Source organism: Lepisma saccharinum, chromosome 5 (genome assembly GCF_977018435.1).
Source record: "Lepisma saccharinum chromosome 5, izLepSacc3.1, whole genome shotgun sequence".
NCBI classification, from domain to species: Eukaryota; Metazoa; Arthropoda; class Insecta; order Zygentoma; family Lepismatidae; genus Lepisma; species Lepisma saccharinum.
In genome coordinates, this window is record NC_139233.1 from 11,541,325 (window position 1) to 11,559,987 (window position 18,663).

An 18,663-nucleotide genomic window follows, 5' to 3' on the forward strand; every position below is an offset into this window, starting at 1 on the left:
CTGCAAAGTACATTATTATTCACTATTTAAATTATAAATAGTCAGTTGTTTTTGTAAGAGCGAATGTTTCACAAACTTCTTACTTGTGTCTTTAAGCCCAGTGGAGTGGGAAGAAAAAAACTTGTATTTCCAGTTACATAGTTTGCTCAAACAGTTACAAACTTTGTTTAAAAATAAACATCCACTCTTGGAACTGATTTGGCATATTATGTAATTTACAATGTTGTATTGTTCTTCCAATTCCATTGAGCCTGAAAATGTAAATGAAAAATTTGTGAAACATTGCACCTTAGAAAGACAATTGATGTGTTGTTTATAATTTAAATAATATATTTTTCTCTCTTTCAACTCCACTGATGAACACCATGGATCAAAAAAGGAATGAACTCCAGGTACAGAATGCTGATCTAATATTTTGCCTTTGTTTTTCAAAAATGCTTTTAGGCAATGTGGATCAACATCAGACCACTGTCAGTATGACATCAAATGCCTTAAACTTGCACACAAAATAGTCTTTTTTGCTGAATATTGCAAAAATGTGAAAAGTATCATTTAAAATTATATATATGAGGGTTGGTCATATGTCTTTATTATCGTAGTGAAAAACAACACGGAAGCCAATGTTTGTGTTTTTCACGTAAGCTCACGTCCCTCTAGTGTCAGCTTAACAGAACTAGCCAGCACCATAGTCCAGCAGAACGCTGCTGGAGCGTCGCTTCCAAGATGGCATGCCCAGTGGAGACAGTGGAAGTTTGCGCAGTGATTTGTTTCCTGTTTTTGAAGGGGAATAATGCGAAGGTGATCGATACGGAACTGATCAGTGTGTATGGTAAAAATGCTCCATCCTATCTCAGTGTGGTAAAGTGGCGCAGGCACTTTCAATGCGGAAGCGCACAGCGTCGACAAGGCGTTTCCAGGACGACGATGAGGTGGTGTAGCAGTCCTTCGGCAGCCAAGTGGGGACTTCTACAACCAGGGCCTCCACCATCTCATCCACCGCTGGGAGAAGTGAGTCGCTCTGTGTGGTGCATATGTAGAAAAGGACTAACCCCACCCCAAGTGTTCATGACACCAGCTCAATTTCATCACTATGATAATAAAGACTGTGACCAACCCTCATATATGCATGAAATTTTTTTTAGCATGTCAGTTTATCCACTAATAAGTAATCATTTTCAGACAATTTGCATTTTTTGTGTTTGAAAAAATCAGGCTCACTGGGAATAGGTTATAACCACTGGCAAAGGCCAACAATAGATACAAAAGAATACATGAGAGAGGAAGTGAAAACTGAAACTTGCAATATGTCAATTGCACAAGATCGAATTTACATTAGTAATAGTTTATTTATCTTGGAGATGTCACCACTGATTCCTTATGCACAACTATGGAGGGTAGTCTTGAAACATGACATGCTGTGTAAAGGAACAGAATTACCAATGAGTCGCATCTCATAGCAGATGACAAGTTACTGAGGAATTTGGGATGTTTTGCTGCAATCTGTAGGAAAGACTGAAGTCCCACACTTGGCAGCTTCAAACACCAAAGCCTGTTGCCCACAGAGGAACCATACTAGAAATGTTTGCTTTCAGATTTGCTGATCAATAATATTACAGTCTATTTCACTATTTGCTTATGACTTGAAATGAGTACTATTGACCAATAATCAGTGTTTGATGATTTATCGGTTCCATCCATACTTTCATTGCATGCTATTTTTCTTTGTTAACATTAAATAAAAATAAAATATTTTAGATTGTTTAATTATTGCTATTCCAACTTTTGTTTACATAGTTACTTTTTAAAGGTAGTGTGTTTGCATTTGAAACAAACTGCATTTGGAATTTATGTTCTTTCGGTTAGCCTGTGGAATGAACTGTTAAATTTCTCCCAAATGAAATGTTGAATATTCTCACCTTTTTATCACTTTGCTAAAAGCTGTTCCTACAATTTAGAGAATTTCCTATTTTTTTAAAAAAAAATTGCATCATAAGAACACTTGCAGAGTGACAGAATTGTGGATCTCCATAAGAAGCAGAAGGCACAGAATGTGTATGAAAATATTGAGTCTGTAATTAGTTACTTTTTATTCTTGATGTTTAAACTGAGTGATTTAAGAATAACACTCAATAAGCAGCTTTTTTCTTGACTATGTCAAAAAAAAGTCACAATGGAAAAATAGTGCATCATAGTACAGTGGATCCTAGATTTTGCATTCTTCTGTTTATATACATTTTCCTGCATTAAATGTATTTTAGCCACAGTCTTCACATAATCAAGGTTCCACTCTACTTCCGATTTTAGAATTCAGAATATGCAGTGAAAGCTCATTGAGCATAGTTTTCTATTTGTGGGATTTATTATCTGAAGATAACTTACCAATCTTTGTTCTCATGCAATTTAATGCAAATTAAAATTAATAGTTAGGTATTTTCAACTTTAAGATTTATACTTTTTTGTCAAAATCTTAATTCTTTGCTCTTTTTGGTTTTTTTTTAAATCGAAAATTTGCATTTAAGTGTATCACAGTGTGTTCAATGCATAAAACATAGCACAATTATGTACAAATGTTTCAAAACTTTCTTACTAAGTGACATCTTTTTCCCCTTTCTGAGAATTTTTACCATGAAAGCAAACTTAGATAAATCTGCATGAAAATATCATAATGTGTGAATTTCATAGAATACATTAATTCAGGGGCCTCCCTGATTAGTTAGTGGCAAAATTCTCATGTTGCCCATGAAATCAATGTAAGACTACCAAAAGATCTTTCCTCAAGAAAAACCACTGAGCACACGCATGCACAGAGGATATTTCTTTATATATATTTTTTTTATCATTTGCATCTTACAGAAACACAGCAATTATAGTATGAAATTCTAAAGTTTTGCCACAATTTTTGAAAGACCATTGTTTCAGTGTGTGTGTGTGTGTTTCATAAGCTAATATTTTAAAAACAGATCACATTGTAAGAAATAACTTCCTGCATTCCCAAACAAAAAATCACAAATGAGACAAATAATGGGTTTCTGAACTTGCATTGTGGCCTGCCACAATGACGTGACGTGTGGTCAGCCAACCCCCAGTAGTTGTAGTAGGTTTCCTATTGCTGGGTAACTATTCGTAGTTCCCCAATTTCCTCACAATTGTGGGTGGCCACTGGTCCTGTGCACAGGCCGAAATCTCATTTGAATAGTTGTTACGCTTCCCCGCAAGAGATATGAACCTGCGTGCATCCTGTAGCCCAAAGCATGACACCTTAGACTGCACATAAATTATCCTTTGCACCCAGGAGATGATGAACTCCAGTGTGATACCTTAAATTCGTTTCAACTGTTATAAACTTTTCCTTAATTGTTGATTAGCCCTTCATTGTATATCCTTTATATTTCAGGGAAGTATTCTACATTAATTGCAAACAGCTCTGCTGTTGCTTGACCCATATTTTACTGCGTTAATCAGAAAATTAAATGGAAAAATAAATAAAATATGTGAGTTAATTATTTTTTTCTTTTGCTTTGCAGGTATAGAGATATTACATCCTGTCTTTAGTGGAATAACAAAATAGCGTCTCCATCATTTGGACAACTTTAGAGGAACACACTTTCTGTTTGTAGCAATTGATTCACTAAATGGGTGTGGCAATAGTGGTTTCATTCACTACGTGATAACTGTATAATTATTTCCTTCAAGAGATTGTATATTTTCCACAGGAACTTGTGTTTTTGAATGAAAAATTATGATTTCATCCAGCTGCAGTGCGTGTGCATGTGTGTGTGTGTTTTTAATAGATGATTTGTACTGTGCCAATGTACAATTGCTTTTATGTTCATTGTAAATAAACATCTGGCAAGGTTAGAATCCATGTACTTGCGGAATGAGCTGCATAGTCTTGCACTGCCGAAGCAGGCAAGGCCATGTTATTTTTATATTGGTACTAATCTATTAGTACTCACGATGTTTTATTTGTTAAGAATTTTATGTATTTCCTTGAACATGGATTCTGTTCTTGCCTCAATCAAAAGCAGAAAAATGTAAATTAAAGAAAATCATTTCAACAATAGAATAAAACAAATTACTTATAAAAGCTTGTAGTGTTTTGCTTTCAGTATCCTGCACTCCTGTCAAACTTATACTAAAAGGAGAGTAAAGGATGGGAAGGGGTGGGGACAGTCATATGCTTTATTCATTACTGGTTTCATAATTGGAAGTTCCGTTGATAATTGTCAATTTCTTAAAAGAAAAGTAATGTACTGTACTAGAAAGCAAACTCAGGTTCTTCATGAAATATTGGCCTCACATATTTTGTATGTCATAAAGGATCTTGTTTTCTAAAACTCTCATGCTAATCAGCATGGTGATGTATTATTATTGGGCAAATCCTGGTTACGGTTGTGACACAAATTACACCTTCATCAGGTGGTTACAGCTATTTAGTCTTCTGAAAACATCAATAAAATTTTTTTCGTGTTTAGCATTCACCTAAAGGTACAACATGGAACATTCATTTGTTCACATTTAATGTTGTACTTATTACACAAAAAAAAATAGTTTGTTACGGTTGTGACGCGATTGGCGACACTTTTATTTTTTTCTCTTGATGATCACTTCAAATTTTGTGCCCCTTTAGGAAAAATACCAAAATGAAAAAATATGTCAAGTGTCACAACAGATATACAGTTAACTATTTAAGAGTTGAATTCATAAATTTTACTCTGTATGTCCCTTAGAAAAATCTATTAGGAATTTGTTACGGTTGTGACGTTGTACTGAAATAAATAAAAATTCGCATTTATCCTCGAGTTTATGTAAACCCACAAATGAGACACTGTCAAGCAAGAAAAAAAGCAATGAATTGGCATTATTTTAATTTTAATTATATCCAAAATTTGTATAGCTAATTGCAATACTGCTATGATTACAATGTTATGGAAGCACTAAATTTGAAAACTTATCTTCTTTGAAATACAATTTCCCACGAACTTCTGTGGGGGTAGACAAATAGCATTTAATCTGTTCTGTCGCAACATCAGTGTCAAAATCATCATTAGCAGGAAAAACATAATAAGGCAACTTACCATTTTTTCCCTCAAATACTGAACGCAAATTTTGCCATCTTGCATGCGATTACAATACCCAAGATAATACAGTGCGTTCATTTCGATCTGCAGCCGAGAGATCGGGAGAAGCGTGGCGGGCGGCACTGACGGAGATGCCGACATTTGCGGCCTGTAATGCCCGCTTATTTTTATAGACCTATGCAGACATTTATATAAATATTGCAAAACGATCACTAACCTGTGTTATAACATGCAAAAGTTCTTCTGTAATTCATCCAAGTTCTGCTCTTATATGCACAAATAAATACGCTTTAGAAACGATGTTAAGAGCCACAGATAATAAAACATTTTAATCATAGTTTTGACCAGTAACGTCCTGCTTAAGTTTATATCCTTGAAAGAGTTTTGTGCCAATGGGGATCGTTTGGAGGTTTTGAATGTGCAACACTGTATCAAGATTACGCTGTAGAAGAAACCGTTAAAAGTCAATAGTGTTCGTGAGCTTCCTTGCAATCCAAAATCTCCGAGCTCGAGTTTTTTGTTCCTTCGCGACTAGATGAAGACAGAGTTGTAAATATAGTGGCGAGCAATGTAAACAAGAGCATGTTAATTTCGTACTGTGCGCAAGAGTGTTATTCTTGGTTACTTGCAGTTACTTGTTTGTGTTATTGTAGTGTGTATGTGTGACGTGTCAGTGAGACGATTGGAATGCCAGCTGCAAGATTCACGTTAGAACAAAGATTTTTTTTATGTATGACACGTACCTACGTGAAAACAAACTCTTGTCGAGACATGTGTAGGTAATTTGTACAGAAATTCCAATGCGTTTCAACTCCACACAGAGATACGGTTAGACATCTTGTCCTTAAATTACGAGAAACTGTATCGTTAAATTTTAAAACACCTAAGCAAAAACGACGGATTCTAACCGAAGCAAAACTCGATGATATTGGTGCAGCGTTAGAACGTTCTCCAAACAAACCTCTACGCCGTGTTTCACAAGAGGTGGGCGTGTCAAAATCATCGGCACATACAGTCACTAAGCTACTAAAATTAAAACCATATGCATATGTCCATAAAAATAAGCGGGCATTTCAGGCCGCAAATGTCGGCATCTCCGTCAGTGCCGCCCGCCACGCTTCTCCCAATCTCTCGGCTGCAGATCGAAATGGACCCACGGTACAATAGTTTTACTAAGTCTACTAACTTGGATTTATATTCAACAACTACATATTTTTCAGTAAACTCTTCTTGATCAGTAGTCTCAATGTAGACTTATTAGTAGACTATATCATTAATAAGCGTTTCATTTTACTAAATATATTGTTGCTTTCATTGTGTACATTGTGTGTGTCACAACCGTAATGCTAATTTTAAATAGTAACAACTGGACAAAATAGCATTTTTGTTTATATTGTGTTTGCACACATGGCCACTATACTTTTGATTATACGTATTACACATGTTGCAAGACAATACTGAGTACAGAATCTGTTTTATTCTAATTGAAAGGTTAATTTTTCTTACGGGTGTGACATGCTAATTTGTTTTTCTAAAGTCAATGTTATTTACCATGAAAGTTGAGGCTTTGCAATTCCTTTGATAAAAAAAACCACCTATGTCCCTAACAATGTAGATCAAGTTGGCCATTTTGGATTGCATCACTTACAGAAAAACAAGTTGCCAGATCTGCATCTAATATCCCAATTTAAAAATGTCAAACGAGCTTTCACAAATATGGCCATAGTATTGCCATTTCTTTATTTAATTAATTTTTTTTTTTTTTGCTATATTATTGAAGTAGAGATTCCATGCTTCAATTTGATACATGACATGTACATATTGAAAATTATTTATTTTTTGTTATCACCACTTCTCAGGATTTGCACTATTACAGTGTGACTGAAATATCACATACTAAAGATGATTCATCTGTAGTGCATAATAAATGTAAAGAATTCCATACAGGGCCTGAAGCAGTATGTCTATAACAGATTTATGGCTGCACAACTGCCATGTTTATTGAATTCAAGGTTTTTCTGTTCAGATTCCTTGGAAAATAGCACATAGATTAAGTCGCCCACAATAAGACTGAGGTTCACATTATTCCTACATTGCATTAAGTGTGTTTTGCAACACTACAGCTACGGCCAAACTTCCTGTTCTCTCATTGTCGTCGAGATAGGCAACATGCACGGAAGTGAGTATGTTAACATATAGGTTTTTTTAATTTGTTCATAGCAGGTGGCTTCATAAAATTCTTCATTATCTAGATATGCATGCCACAGCCATGTTCTTACCTTTATTCATGTGATAATATAATTGCAGAATTATCCTTGGTATTTTGTAGTTTTGTTATTAAGCACCCTTTTCTGCACCTTTGGCTAATTGAGACAATGAAGGTGAGTAATGATTAGATGAAATTAAAGGGTCCATCACAAATACTTCATCAATACTTCTCGAAAATAATAAGTTTATTTTATTATGTTACAAAACATGTTACACTCAAATTTTAGAATTCAAGAAAAATCTGTGTGCAATAGAGAAAGAAAAATATCAAAACTAGCCTATGACCAGCTTAACAAATGAACTTTACATTCTTGTTTGTTATATTCGTGATGAAGACTATTTGAAAGGAGGGTTATTTGCCAGAAATGCCATTAAAACAATATGTTATGGTACATTTTAATATTGAAAATAAATTAGAAGCAGTATCATGTTATGGTACATTTCTTATGTAATATATAAAAAATTTCAACATTTTGAGAAAACTTGTAAAATAAAAGCTTGGCCAATCTTATAATACTCAAAATAATTAATGTGGTACAAGTCACTGGTTTTTTTCAGGATATTTTTCTCAAATCATGCTAGAAATAGACTTTTAACAGAAATAATACGAACATATATCCAAGAAACAAAAATCAAGAGGGTCTGAAATATTTAGATAAAACATTTGAATGAACAAAGCTTATAATTTTGAAATGTTTTACAAGTTTAGATATCAGTCGCTTTTGTATGTGTGCAAGCCACATAGTTTCACCTGTGACGATCAACTTTTACAATAATTTTTCCATGAATAAAACATTACAAAAGAATTGAGTACATGTTATTGAAATGTGAAAGTAGAACAAAGTTAATTGTGGTATAATTAAACCAAATCCTTTTCAAATGATTTATTTCATTTCCCAAAATTTAGTATGTGTGCAAATGTTCTCTTATCTTTCCAATGCCTTCCACTGAGACAGTGACCCCTCCCTCCAGTTCAGTGCATTGATTGAACGTAATGGGTTGCTTGCCCATGTAGGATAAATGGTATTTGTGGTTAGGAGCTGTATGCCCAAGAAGTCTAGCACACTCATAATCTACCACTATTTCTTTTTATCTTAAATATAGGGGATGTGGGGTACTCAAGTAAATACAATGCATACATATATTTTCATATTTTGACATTTTCAAACCTTTTTACAGACTACAATTTCGAGCTTTGTGCATAAAACTTTCAGGAGCATTGTGACATTACTTGCACTGTAAATTCACAATAAAATTATCGAAACATAATGCACGATTTAGGAGGAGCATGGGTGGGGTGGATGGGCAAAGAAATACATCTATTTAGTGACCATGATAACATGTTTGTGCAGCTAGAAAACTTGACCGACTGCAATGTGACATGCGAGTGAAATTGAACAATGTGTTTCAAAATGGTAAATGAAAGACTGATTTTCCTCATGATGCACACACACTTTATACCATGCTCTCTTTTTCCCCAAAATTGTCTGCAATACATTCACAGAGTATAAGGAACTAAACACAGTCATTGTAGATAATCTGTCGGTCTGCAATTTTGCAGTAAAACTTTTAAAATTATATTTCAAAGTTTAGGAGAGGAGTGGTGATAAATTCACAAACATACATTTTGCCATAAATGTAAAGCTTTTGAGTTGCAATTTTTAGAATTACAAGATAACTTAAAGGATTGGTGTCATCTTGTATTTTAGAAAAAAATTTCACCATGTTTAAAGATGGACGACAGACTGATTTACATGCCTTGCGAGAGCTTTAAGTTCTGCAAATATTTGAGGTTAGATTTTCGTAGATTAAGAAAACCAAGTCTTGGCTACGTTAGGACATTACTTGAGCTTGAATTTTTTAATAAAAAAAACTAATATAGTGTGTGGTTTCGGAATGGTCACCAATTTTGAGATCACGATATCTTTAGCAATTTTAGAGTTTTTAAGCTGAAATTCATGTCACAAATAGATATACCCAGGGAATGATTTTATTTTACATTTGCATTTGTTGAAAGCATTTCAAGATGGTGGATGAAAAATTGATTTTTCATATTCTGAGGTAGCTCCAAATTCTGATGACACTTTCAAATATCTGCCTAAACTACATTTTTGGGCATTGAAAAGATACTTAAATATTTTAGGGCATTTTTTAAGCTATGGCTTGACAAATAATTTTTTTAACAATATCGTGCATATCATCGGTCCAATGACATAACGACCTATCTCATTTTTTCCAACTTTTCAGGAGAAGCAAAAAACATTTTCGCACACACTTTCGTAGATGTTTGTGAGAAAACTATTTACCCCATAACAAATTTTGTTCTGTCATTAAATTGTATTATGTATCTGCTGTAAAATAGTGTGATTGAATGTTACATGTGTTGCGTTACGTGTTTGAAATTTCATAATTTCTTGACATAACGTCGGTATGTCAGATCAAAATAATTACTCACACAGAAATATCTTTGAGATACGCCATGCAAATTAGTATCACGTTGCAGCTTCATGATTTGAGAAATCTTCTTTTTTAGTCAAAATGTGAGCAAAACTATATAATATTTATGATTTTATTGTTCATGATGCTTTTCAAAGTGAATGGTTATTATTATTTTGAAGTTCTTTAGATTTACATGCTTTAAGTAGGTGTACAAATTACAAAACTCTTCACTACAAGTACAATTAAAAAGCTATACATGCAAAATTACTACATAACAAGAGTACAGTATTAGGAGATAATTTGGTTACATTACATAAACATCAATAAAACATTTTTGTGGAATAGAGTGGAGAATAGATTCAGTGATTCAAATTTGCGTAAAAGTTTTTGCAGTCACTGTCTAGAACAACGGGAAAGGACCTTCACACATTGACAATAAATCTGCATATTTCTCTTGCGCTATTTTCACAGATTCTTTGTTCAATTTGTTCATTCTCACAGCTATATCTTCAGTATTACATCTCTTTACTACGATTTTTGTGGGATTCTCTTGCAGTAAACTTGTTTTTATGTAGATAGTATCTGGCTTGTTGTCTTACTTATTGCTTTCAATTCTCTAACTTTACTTTTCTCTGCAACGTGCTGCTTAAATTTATCTTTTAGCTTCATTTTATCTTCATCAGATCCTGCATTGTATGTAATGCATAATCCACACTGATATTTTTTGGGTTGATGAAATGCAAGATTCATAACCTTGAAAACATTTGTGTATGTTTGCAAAGATGCTTGACATGTTGTGTCAATCTCTTCCTTGTACATCTCATACATCTTCTTTACAGTTAAATCAGAATGCAGATACTCCTTTGTTAAATATTTTCTACAATAGTGAGACTCCATTCGTGGAAAGCGATTTAGCCTAAGTGATCTTCTATTATACTCTGTTTCCTCTCGTCATTTTCTTTCAAAGGTTTGTATCTTGCACCTCGTTTTTCAGTTAGTAATATGCCTGTTTCTTGCATGTTGTTCACTGTCGTACGTATAAATCGTTCGCTAATTCCAAGAGTATTCAAAAACATCTTCTTGCAAACCTTCAGCCTTGTTCCATCCAGTGTTTATGTACGTCTCGATGCTTGTTTTGTGGTTTTTATCTCGTATCTTCTACATCAACGTGTCGTGCTACATACTCCCTTTGATGTTGCAAGTTTCCAAGATCGAAAAATCCATTTAAAATAATTATTCGTGATTTCTCATTGTTCTTCAGTACATAACATTTTCTTCCTTTGTGGGTGCAGCCTGTACAGGGGGTTTCAGCAATCTTCTTTTCTTAACAACCTTCCCTGTAGTTGAACTGAAGTATTCATAGCCTTCATTACGTAACTTCTTACTCAGATTTTTCTTCCCTCTTTTTCTAGAAGCTGTAGTAGAGCCTTCTTTTGGTGATCCGTCGACATCATAACTTTCAGGATTTGTTGCAATGTGGTCTCTAGCGATGGCATTGCTATCACATATTAAAGAATTGTTATGCTGCACTTTGTTTAACACACATTTTGAATTGTCAATAACGCCCCGTTTCTTGTGTAATGTACACATGGACGTCCACAGGATTTTTTCCAGGGAGGGGCAAGCAAGGTATTTTTTTCCGGGGGGGGAGGCAAAAAGGCACATTTTTCTCAAAAACAGTGTTGTTCCCTAAAGAAACATTGCTTAAATTTGATTTTATGGTGTTCATGCAATAATTAACACATATTATTGTGGCTAAAATGAAATTATATGTGTGAAATACATAATTTTTGGTTGACTTTCATGCATGCCCCCCCCTTGCCCCCCCTTCCGGACGCCTATGAATGTACAGTCATTATCTTGAACGAAATGATCCCAGCAAAGCAGGATGTGACATCTGGAACACGAGGAGAAGACCTCATCCTTGCATCCTCTTGCTTCACAATGTTGCTATTTTCCTGGCAAATAATCTGGATCATCCGGGTCACTGACATCTTCAAGAAATTCACTTTCAGCATCAAAGTCAATCTTGTCCTGTTCTTGTGTAGGAGATGATACATCATCCTTCTTCTTCAGCAGATAAGACAGAGGTACATCTTCGTCAGATGATACAGCAGATTCTTCATACAATGTTTCTATGACGGTCCCTTTGTACCACTTCCTTTCTGCTTTCTGGAGGCCAGTAAAATTTTACAGATATCCCGGCTTTGATGTTACTTTTCCTCTTTCCGATCACGTGTAGTTCTCTTGATGGAACAATATTTCTTGAGCCATCTTCCCAGAGCACTAAGACGTCCATCTTATTCCTAACAGAGCTTACAAACAATGCTTAATATACAGCTTTGATCCTTCTTCGAAAAACTGTGCCACCAATGTTAAATTGTGCTATTTCCGACATCAACAAAAGGTATCTAACAATTCATTTTACCTCTTTCTTTCCTTATACTTTGTTAGACCGTTTCGCTATTGTTAAGGTTGTGACCGCTACTTTGTAAGCTCTAAAATATACATTTCTGCATTATTTTACTCTTTGAGAGTGTATTGGCCCTGATTGTTGCATTTTTCTGCTGTAAGCAAAAAGAGATACGCCAACTTGCGAAACAGTTTATGATGTACTTTATCTGACATAACGACTGACGTCAAGATACGCCGCTATGTCATACCAAATTTTTTAACAAATTGAGATACGCAAAATCAAAAGAATATTCATAAGTTCCTTATTAATTGGATTTGAGTTACACTGATTTGCGAGGTGATGCAGGGCACCGGTATGATCACAACGATGTTAATAACTCAATTTCCCAAAAGAAAAATGAGACGTCGTTATGTCATTGGACCGACAATATGTATGTTGGGATCCAAACGGGGACCACTAATGTTTTGTCCATGGGAACTGTTAGTTTCATAGCAACCAGATATTTTGGAGGATGGATACGGTATTCCATTTGGGTGAAAAGACAATTAAATATGTCAGCCTTATAATTTTGGCATGGTTAATACATGGAGGAGATATTTAAACTTGAAACATCCACAAAAATAACGAGAAAACACAACTGTGAACAAACTGTATTGAAGCAGATTTAAAAGTGTGTGTGCAGCTACCATATGTTGTGTAGTAGGTAAAGGTAAAGTTCCCCGTGCATATCCTGGATGGCTACTCACCGGGAATTCTGGGAATTCTGTGTGAATAATTGGCTCCAGGAATTCTGCATGAATTCTTCGTGAATTTTTCTCCGTAGATGTGAAAAATTGCAACATTTATTAAATCCATATCCCATTGAGGGCATTCCCAATGGTGCAGTGGTAGCATCGTCGCCTTTTAATCAAGAAGTCCCGGTCTCTGTCCGCCACTTTTAACTGTAGCTGCAGTCCCAATTAGCCTTTCTGTGCATAAAGTGGACTTAAAACACCAACTCAATCAATCAAACCATATCCCATTGAATTTATAAATGCTCTGAGGCAAGTTTTAACCGATGAATTTTATTTTTATCGAGGAAGGAAAAGAAAGCAACGTGAAAAATAAAATTGAATTCTCTTTATCCGTTTACTTTCTTAGTGTCCTTTGTAGAACAATCTATCTGATAGATGGAAGATTATTGCAAGATAATACATCCTGAAGTTGAATAGGTAAATTTCAGCTTAAAACTTCTTATAGAATTAACAATTTTGCGTACATTAGTATATCCCGTAACTAGTAACTTGTGTTTGTAGATGTATTTTGAGTTTGAATATGTGAAATCCAAATGGAAAGTTCGCACCTTAAATTTAATATTTAAAATATGCATATATGCTTTTATTTTAATTGATTTAGAATTTTTTAATACATTGGAATCACCCAGACCCTTTATATTGTTAATATATTTGTGTGGGTGGTGAGAAGCAGTAATACGTAAGGTTGAAAAAGAGAAAACATCTTCTGGTGACATCGAATTTTTGGAAAGTTCACCTTGAAAACTGGAAATTATACTTGAATTTTATCATGGTCCTAGAGTGGCCACCCTGATATATTCACCTCACCATGAGGGTACATTCAGGGGATATGGTGGTATTGCCGACATATTCTTGATCTCGGCCATTTTGGTGGTGTTGTGATCACAACCAAACTCCAGCTGCCTTTACCCCCCAGAACCCATTGATTTGAGGCTGGGTGAGTTCCACATCTGCTTTATCCAGGGACAAGACTGGGAAAATTCCAACCTTGGATCACCCACCCCAAGATTCGAACTCGGGTCTTCTGCATGGCAGTCAGCCAGCCTGTCTACCTTTTTTTATGTAATAAAAGTAATACTGCTAAGCAGTAGTATCCCCCTTTTCTCTCTCTTTTCTCAATTTTCTGTATTTTCTCTGTATTATCATTGGGACAAACATGCACGTCTGAACCAGGATTCGAACCTGGGACCCCTGGCATTGCAGCATCTGTGCTAACCCCTCTGCCACGGAGGTTGACAATCATCACAGTTATCAAGCATAGTATAGTATTGCAATGCGCAACCCTGGGAACTGATCAGAGATCTATTAACTGTTATGCCATCCAGCGAGAGTAGAATCAAACGGTTGGTCAATTTTTTCAGAACATAGTATTTTAGATAATTTAATCATTTGTCCCGCACTGTGGCTGTGTGGTCATGCTTTGGGCTCCGGCTATGGGATGCGTGCAGGTTTTGAGTCTCCTAGGGGAAACGTAACAGCTTTTCTCATGAGATTTCAGCGTGTGTATGAAACTGGTGAACACTCACCATCATGATTAAATTGGGGAGCTACGAATGACTAGCGTAACCCGGTCATGAAAACCTACAATGATGACTGGGGGTTCGTCGTGCTGACTACATGTCACCCCGTAATTGGTTGTATGATCTCACACTTCAGAGTAGGATCAGGTGGAATTGCGGCCGGAAGTCTGTAGGTAGGCCTGGGCCCTCGATGATCTGCGGCACGGGTTATGTATGTTTTTAGTTTAATCATTTCAAGGTGTGAGACCTTGATTGTCAATTCTTAACTATGTTAACAGAAAATATTAAGTATTTTTTGATTTAGTGAACTAAAGCAATACAAATTGAATGTTCCAATATATTACTATCAGGGAAAAATTTATTTCATTTTTAAAATGTATATATTTATAAACATAACCTGAAAAAACTCAATAAAACTCAGTTTCGCCTGGGTTTAATCTGAAAAGAACCGGGCAAAATACCAACCCTGGTTTGTTCCAGCATAACTCTCGAAAGCCTGGAGCGATTTCAACCTAACTTGGCATGCTTATCACTTGCAACCTGGAAAGAAATACTGTGGGGGGGGGGGGGGGGGGTAAGACAACCCTGGCACGATATTAGTGTGGAATCCATAGTTTTCGGGGTCGCTAAAATGAATAGTGACACTCCCAAAGCCATTCATCTCCCAAGACACCCATTGCACCCCTAGGGTGGGAGTGGAAAGGGGGCGATGTGTAAAACGACCAATATTAGTGTGGAATTCATAGTTTTCGAGGTCGCTAAGATGAATAGTGACACTCCAAATGCCGTTCAACTTCAAGACACCTCTGGCACCCCTAGGGGTGGGGGTGACATGTAAAAATAATCGATATTAGTGTGGAATCCATAGTTTTCGGGGTCAATAAGATGAATAGTCACACTCCCAATGCCCTTCAACTCTAAGACACCCCTGGCAACCTTGGGGGTGGGAAGGGGTGACATGTAAAAATAATAAAAAACGATGGATATTAGTGTGGAATCCATAGTTCTTGGGGTCGCTAAGATGAATAGTGACACTCCCAATGCCGTTCAACTCCAAGACACCTCAGCCACCCCTAGGGGTGAGGGTGGGAAGGGATGACGTAAAAATAATCGAAAATGACCGATATTATGTGGAATCCATATTTTTCGGGGTCGCTAAGATGAATAGTGACAGTACCGCCGTTCAACTCCAAGACACCTCTGGCACCCTAGGGGTGAGGGTGGGAAGGGGTGACATGTAAAAATAATTGAAAACTACCGATATTAGTGTGGAATCCATAGTTTTCGGGGTCAATAAGATGAATAGTCACACTCCCAATGCCGTTCCAGTTCAAGTTCATTTTACACTATAGTTACAATACATTCTTTTCCTGTTTAATAGAACATTGGGATAAATAAATACCCGAGCAACGCCAGGCAATCAGCTAGTTGAAAATAAATTAGAAGCAGCAGCTTGCAATAGAACTACAGAATTGAATATTTGATATAAAATAGCAGCATATTTGTTGTCAGATTGCAGACCAACAATTCTGTAAAATTTACATCTAAAAAATTAGGAACCAAATAAATGCATTTTTTTGTTATTAGTTTATTCAAGAGATTGCCCTCACAATTACAATTTTGTACTTTATTTACAATCCCATCGTGCTGAATGGATTGAAACTGTAAAATAATACAAGTTATTTGCCTTTATTCAAAATTACTTATCCAAGGCCCTTCATAACTTTCCTTCCGCTCTAGATTCTGCTACTAATGAAGCTGTTGATAAGCTTCGGGTCTCACTTCGATCCAACTCTTCTATGCTAAGTGGCTCAGTTCTGTCCTCCAGGTATGTGTACCTCATCGCCATGAATATAAATACAATGTTTACCAGCACCATCAGGCAACCATAAAATGCAAACTCATAGGCCTGCAAGAATAAACGACACACTCAAAAGTCAACCTTAAGAGAAACTTACTTTTCTTTTCTTTTTATGGGTTGTGAAAATTTTCATGCATTCTGCTGCTTTGGTGTCAGCGAGTGTTGATAGGTCTTGCCACTTGAGGTCCCAAGCTTATATCCTGCTATGGACTCAGCTGTTACATTGTGAATGTCCCTTCATTAGTTTCATCTATCATCATTAATCTTCAGTGTTGCAATTCATCTCAAGAGGCAAAAAAGTTATGTAAAATAAGAAAAAATACAAATACAGTAGAACCTTCATTATCTGGTTTTCAATGAACTGCAGTTAAAGCATGTGTAAAGCATGAAAATGTAGAATTAGGTTCAACTGTACAAACTTCAACACATTTTATGTGCATCATATATGAAAATAAAATGTATTATTGGTTCATAACCAAGGAAACATGAGTAATTTTCACTTAAACAATAATCATAGTTATGTAAACTGATGGCGTAGTGGTAACATTGTTGCCTTGTAATCAAGGGGTCCCAGGTTCAGTACCCAGCGGAGCCACATAATGCTTTGGATCCCACTTTAAAACTGTAGGTCCACTCTATTAGCTTATTTGTGCATGAAGTGGACTTATAACAAAAACTCAAGAGGTCCCAGGTTCGATACCCAGTACACACACTGCACAGTGGTTTGGACTCCATGGTGGAGTGGTTAGCATAGTGAGCTAAGACAGTAGGGGTTCCAGGTTCGAATCCCAGCCTGGAAATGGGTGTTCCTTGTGAGTGTCCCTTCATGAATTTCATCATATCATCTCTCATCCTCATCTTTGCAGTTAGTCAAAAGTGGCAGAAAAGTGAAGTAAAAGAAAAGCAATCAATCAGTGGTTCAGACCACACTTTAAACAGTTGGTCCAGTCCCACTTAGCCTAACTGTGCATAAAGTACACTTCAAATGAATATTATGAAATATTGTGATGACATGTTAGTAAAGCACTTACTTGAACAGGAAAAATGTTCCCCTCGGCAATGAATGAAACCAGGATATTTCCAATGGCAGTAGTTTCAAGGAACGCAGCTTGGATCAGAGATTTCATGCTGATTGGAGCCTGCAATCAAAATACAGCATAAAGGAAAAGAAATGGAAAGTTTATTGTTAATGCTGAATTTATACTCTTAGCCCACAGTGTCTGGAACAGGAATTTTTTGGGGGTGGAAAATAAGAAGAAATTTCAACATTTGGACAGAATTCATCATTCTCTATCCGAGTTGGGAAATTTGGAATAAAAAAATGTAGAATTTTCTGACACTGAAATATCTTGAATTCTACACACTATTTCTCCGTGAAGTGATTGTTTTTACATTTCATTTAATGTTATAGGGCTGAGCTAAAAAATAATACCAATGTATCTGTATTGGAAATTCTCAGTTGGAATTTAATAATTGATTCTGGCCAGTACTTTCCAAGATCTGTGATTATCTCATGTGCTCTTACGGATAAATTACCTTAAGGTTTGGCACACACAGGAGATGTATTATGTAGATAATTTTAGCGAAAAATGCAAGCTCAACCAAGACTTGAACCTGGGTCTCTGGTATACCGTGCCATTACTCTACCAACTGAGCTATCGTGCTAGCCCTGGCTTTGCCTGTTTTCCCGCTGTCGCTGCCCCAAATCTACTCTGGGAGAAAGTAGGTACTGCTGATGTCAGTGTTTAAAAGGCACTGTGCTACACTGGCAGAGAAATTCCACACAGGTAAAACAGCAACAGTGGCAAAGCCAGAGCTGGCTCGGTAGCTCAGTTGCTAAAGCAATGGCACGTTATTCTAGAGACTCTGGTGCGAGTGTTCCATTCTCACCGAGTTCGAGAGAAACTTGAAGTTATGAATAATGGGAATGTGCGCTTACCTGTGTGAAGGAGAACTCCATGGTGGGAATTGAGAAGAGGATCTCGCTCACAGTCATCACAAAGTACTGGGGAAGCAGCCACAACATGTGCATTGTGTTGGGTGTGGTGATGGTGAACCATCTAGCTTCCTGCAATATACCAAGTTATTGTCTTAAGTACTTGTTTTGCCTACTTTTAGAGATGTTTTATGTTTATATCCAAAGTCTAACCTAATCAGTGTAATATTTGAAAAATCGTTGGGTGGCAATTCTAGTTATGATAGACATACAGTGGAGCCCCGATTTTCCATACTTGAATTTTACATTTTCCAACATTATAAGAGGCACATCCAGAAAGTAGTACCA

General features: G+C 36.1%; 2 protein-coding genes across 6 annotated transcripts in view; one reads left to right on the forward strand and one right to left on the reverse strand.

The window, feature by feature from the left end:
* LOC145987657 (uncharacterized) overlaps window positions 1-4,087 on the forward strand; it is a 154,053-nt gene extending 149,966 nt beyond the window's left edge. For all 5 annotated transcript variants that reach the window (XM_083122164.1, XM_083122165.1, XM_083122167.1 and 2 more), the window contains one exon: window positions 3,525-4,087. Coding sequence is in view for 3 of the 5 variants with exons in the window: in XM_083122167.1 (XP_082978293.1) it covers window positions 3,525-3,568 (44 nt within the window). In the remaining 2 variants the exon portion in view is untranslated. The remainder of the gene's footprint in view (window positions 1-3,524) is intronic.
* Window positions 4,088-16,113: 12,026 nt separating this feature from the next.
* LOC145987576 (solute carrier family 15 member 2-like) overlaps window positions 16,114-18,663 on the reverse strand; it is a 42,659-nt gene continuing 40,109 nt past the window's right edge. Inside the window, exons 13-15 of the mRNA XM_083121924.1 lie at window positions 18,319-18,447; window positions 17,411-17,518; window positions 16,114-16,427 (exon numbers count right to left, since the gene is read on the reverse strand). Coding sequence (XP_082978050.1) covers window positions 16,236-16,427; window positions 17,411-17,518; window positions 18,319-18,447 — 429 coding nt within the window. The 3' untranslated portion in view covers window positions 16,114-16,235. The remainder of the gene's footprint in view (window positions 16,428-17,410; window positions 17,519-18,318; window positions 18,448-18,663) is intronic.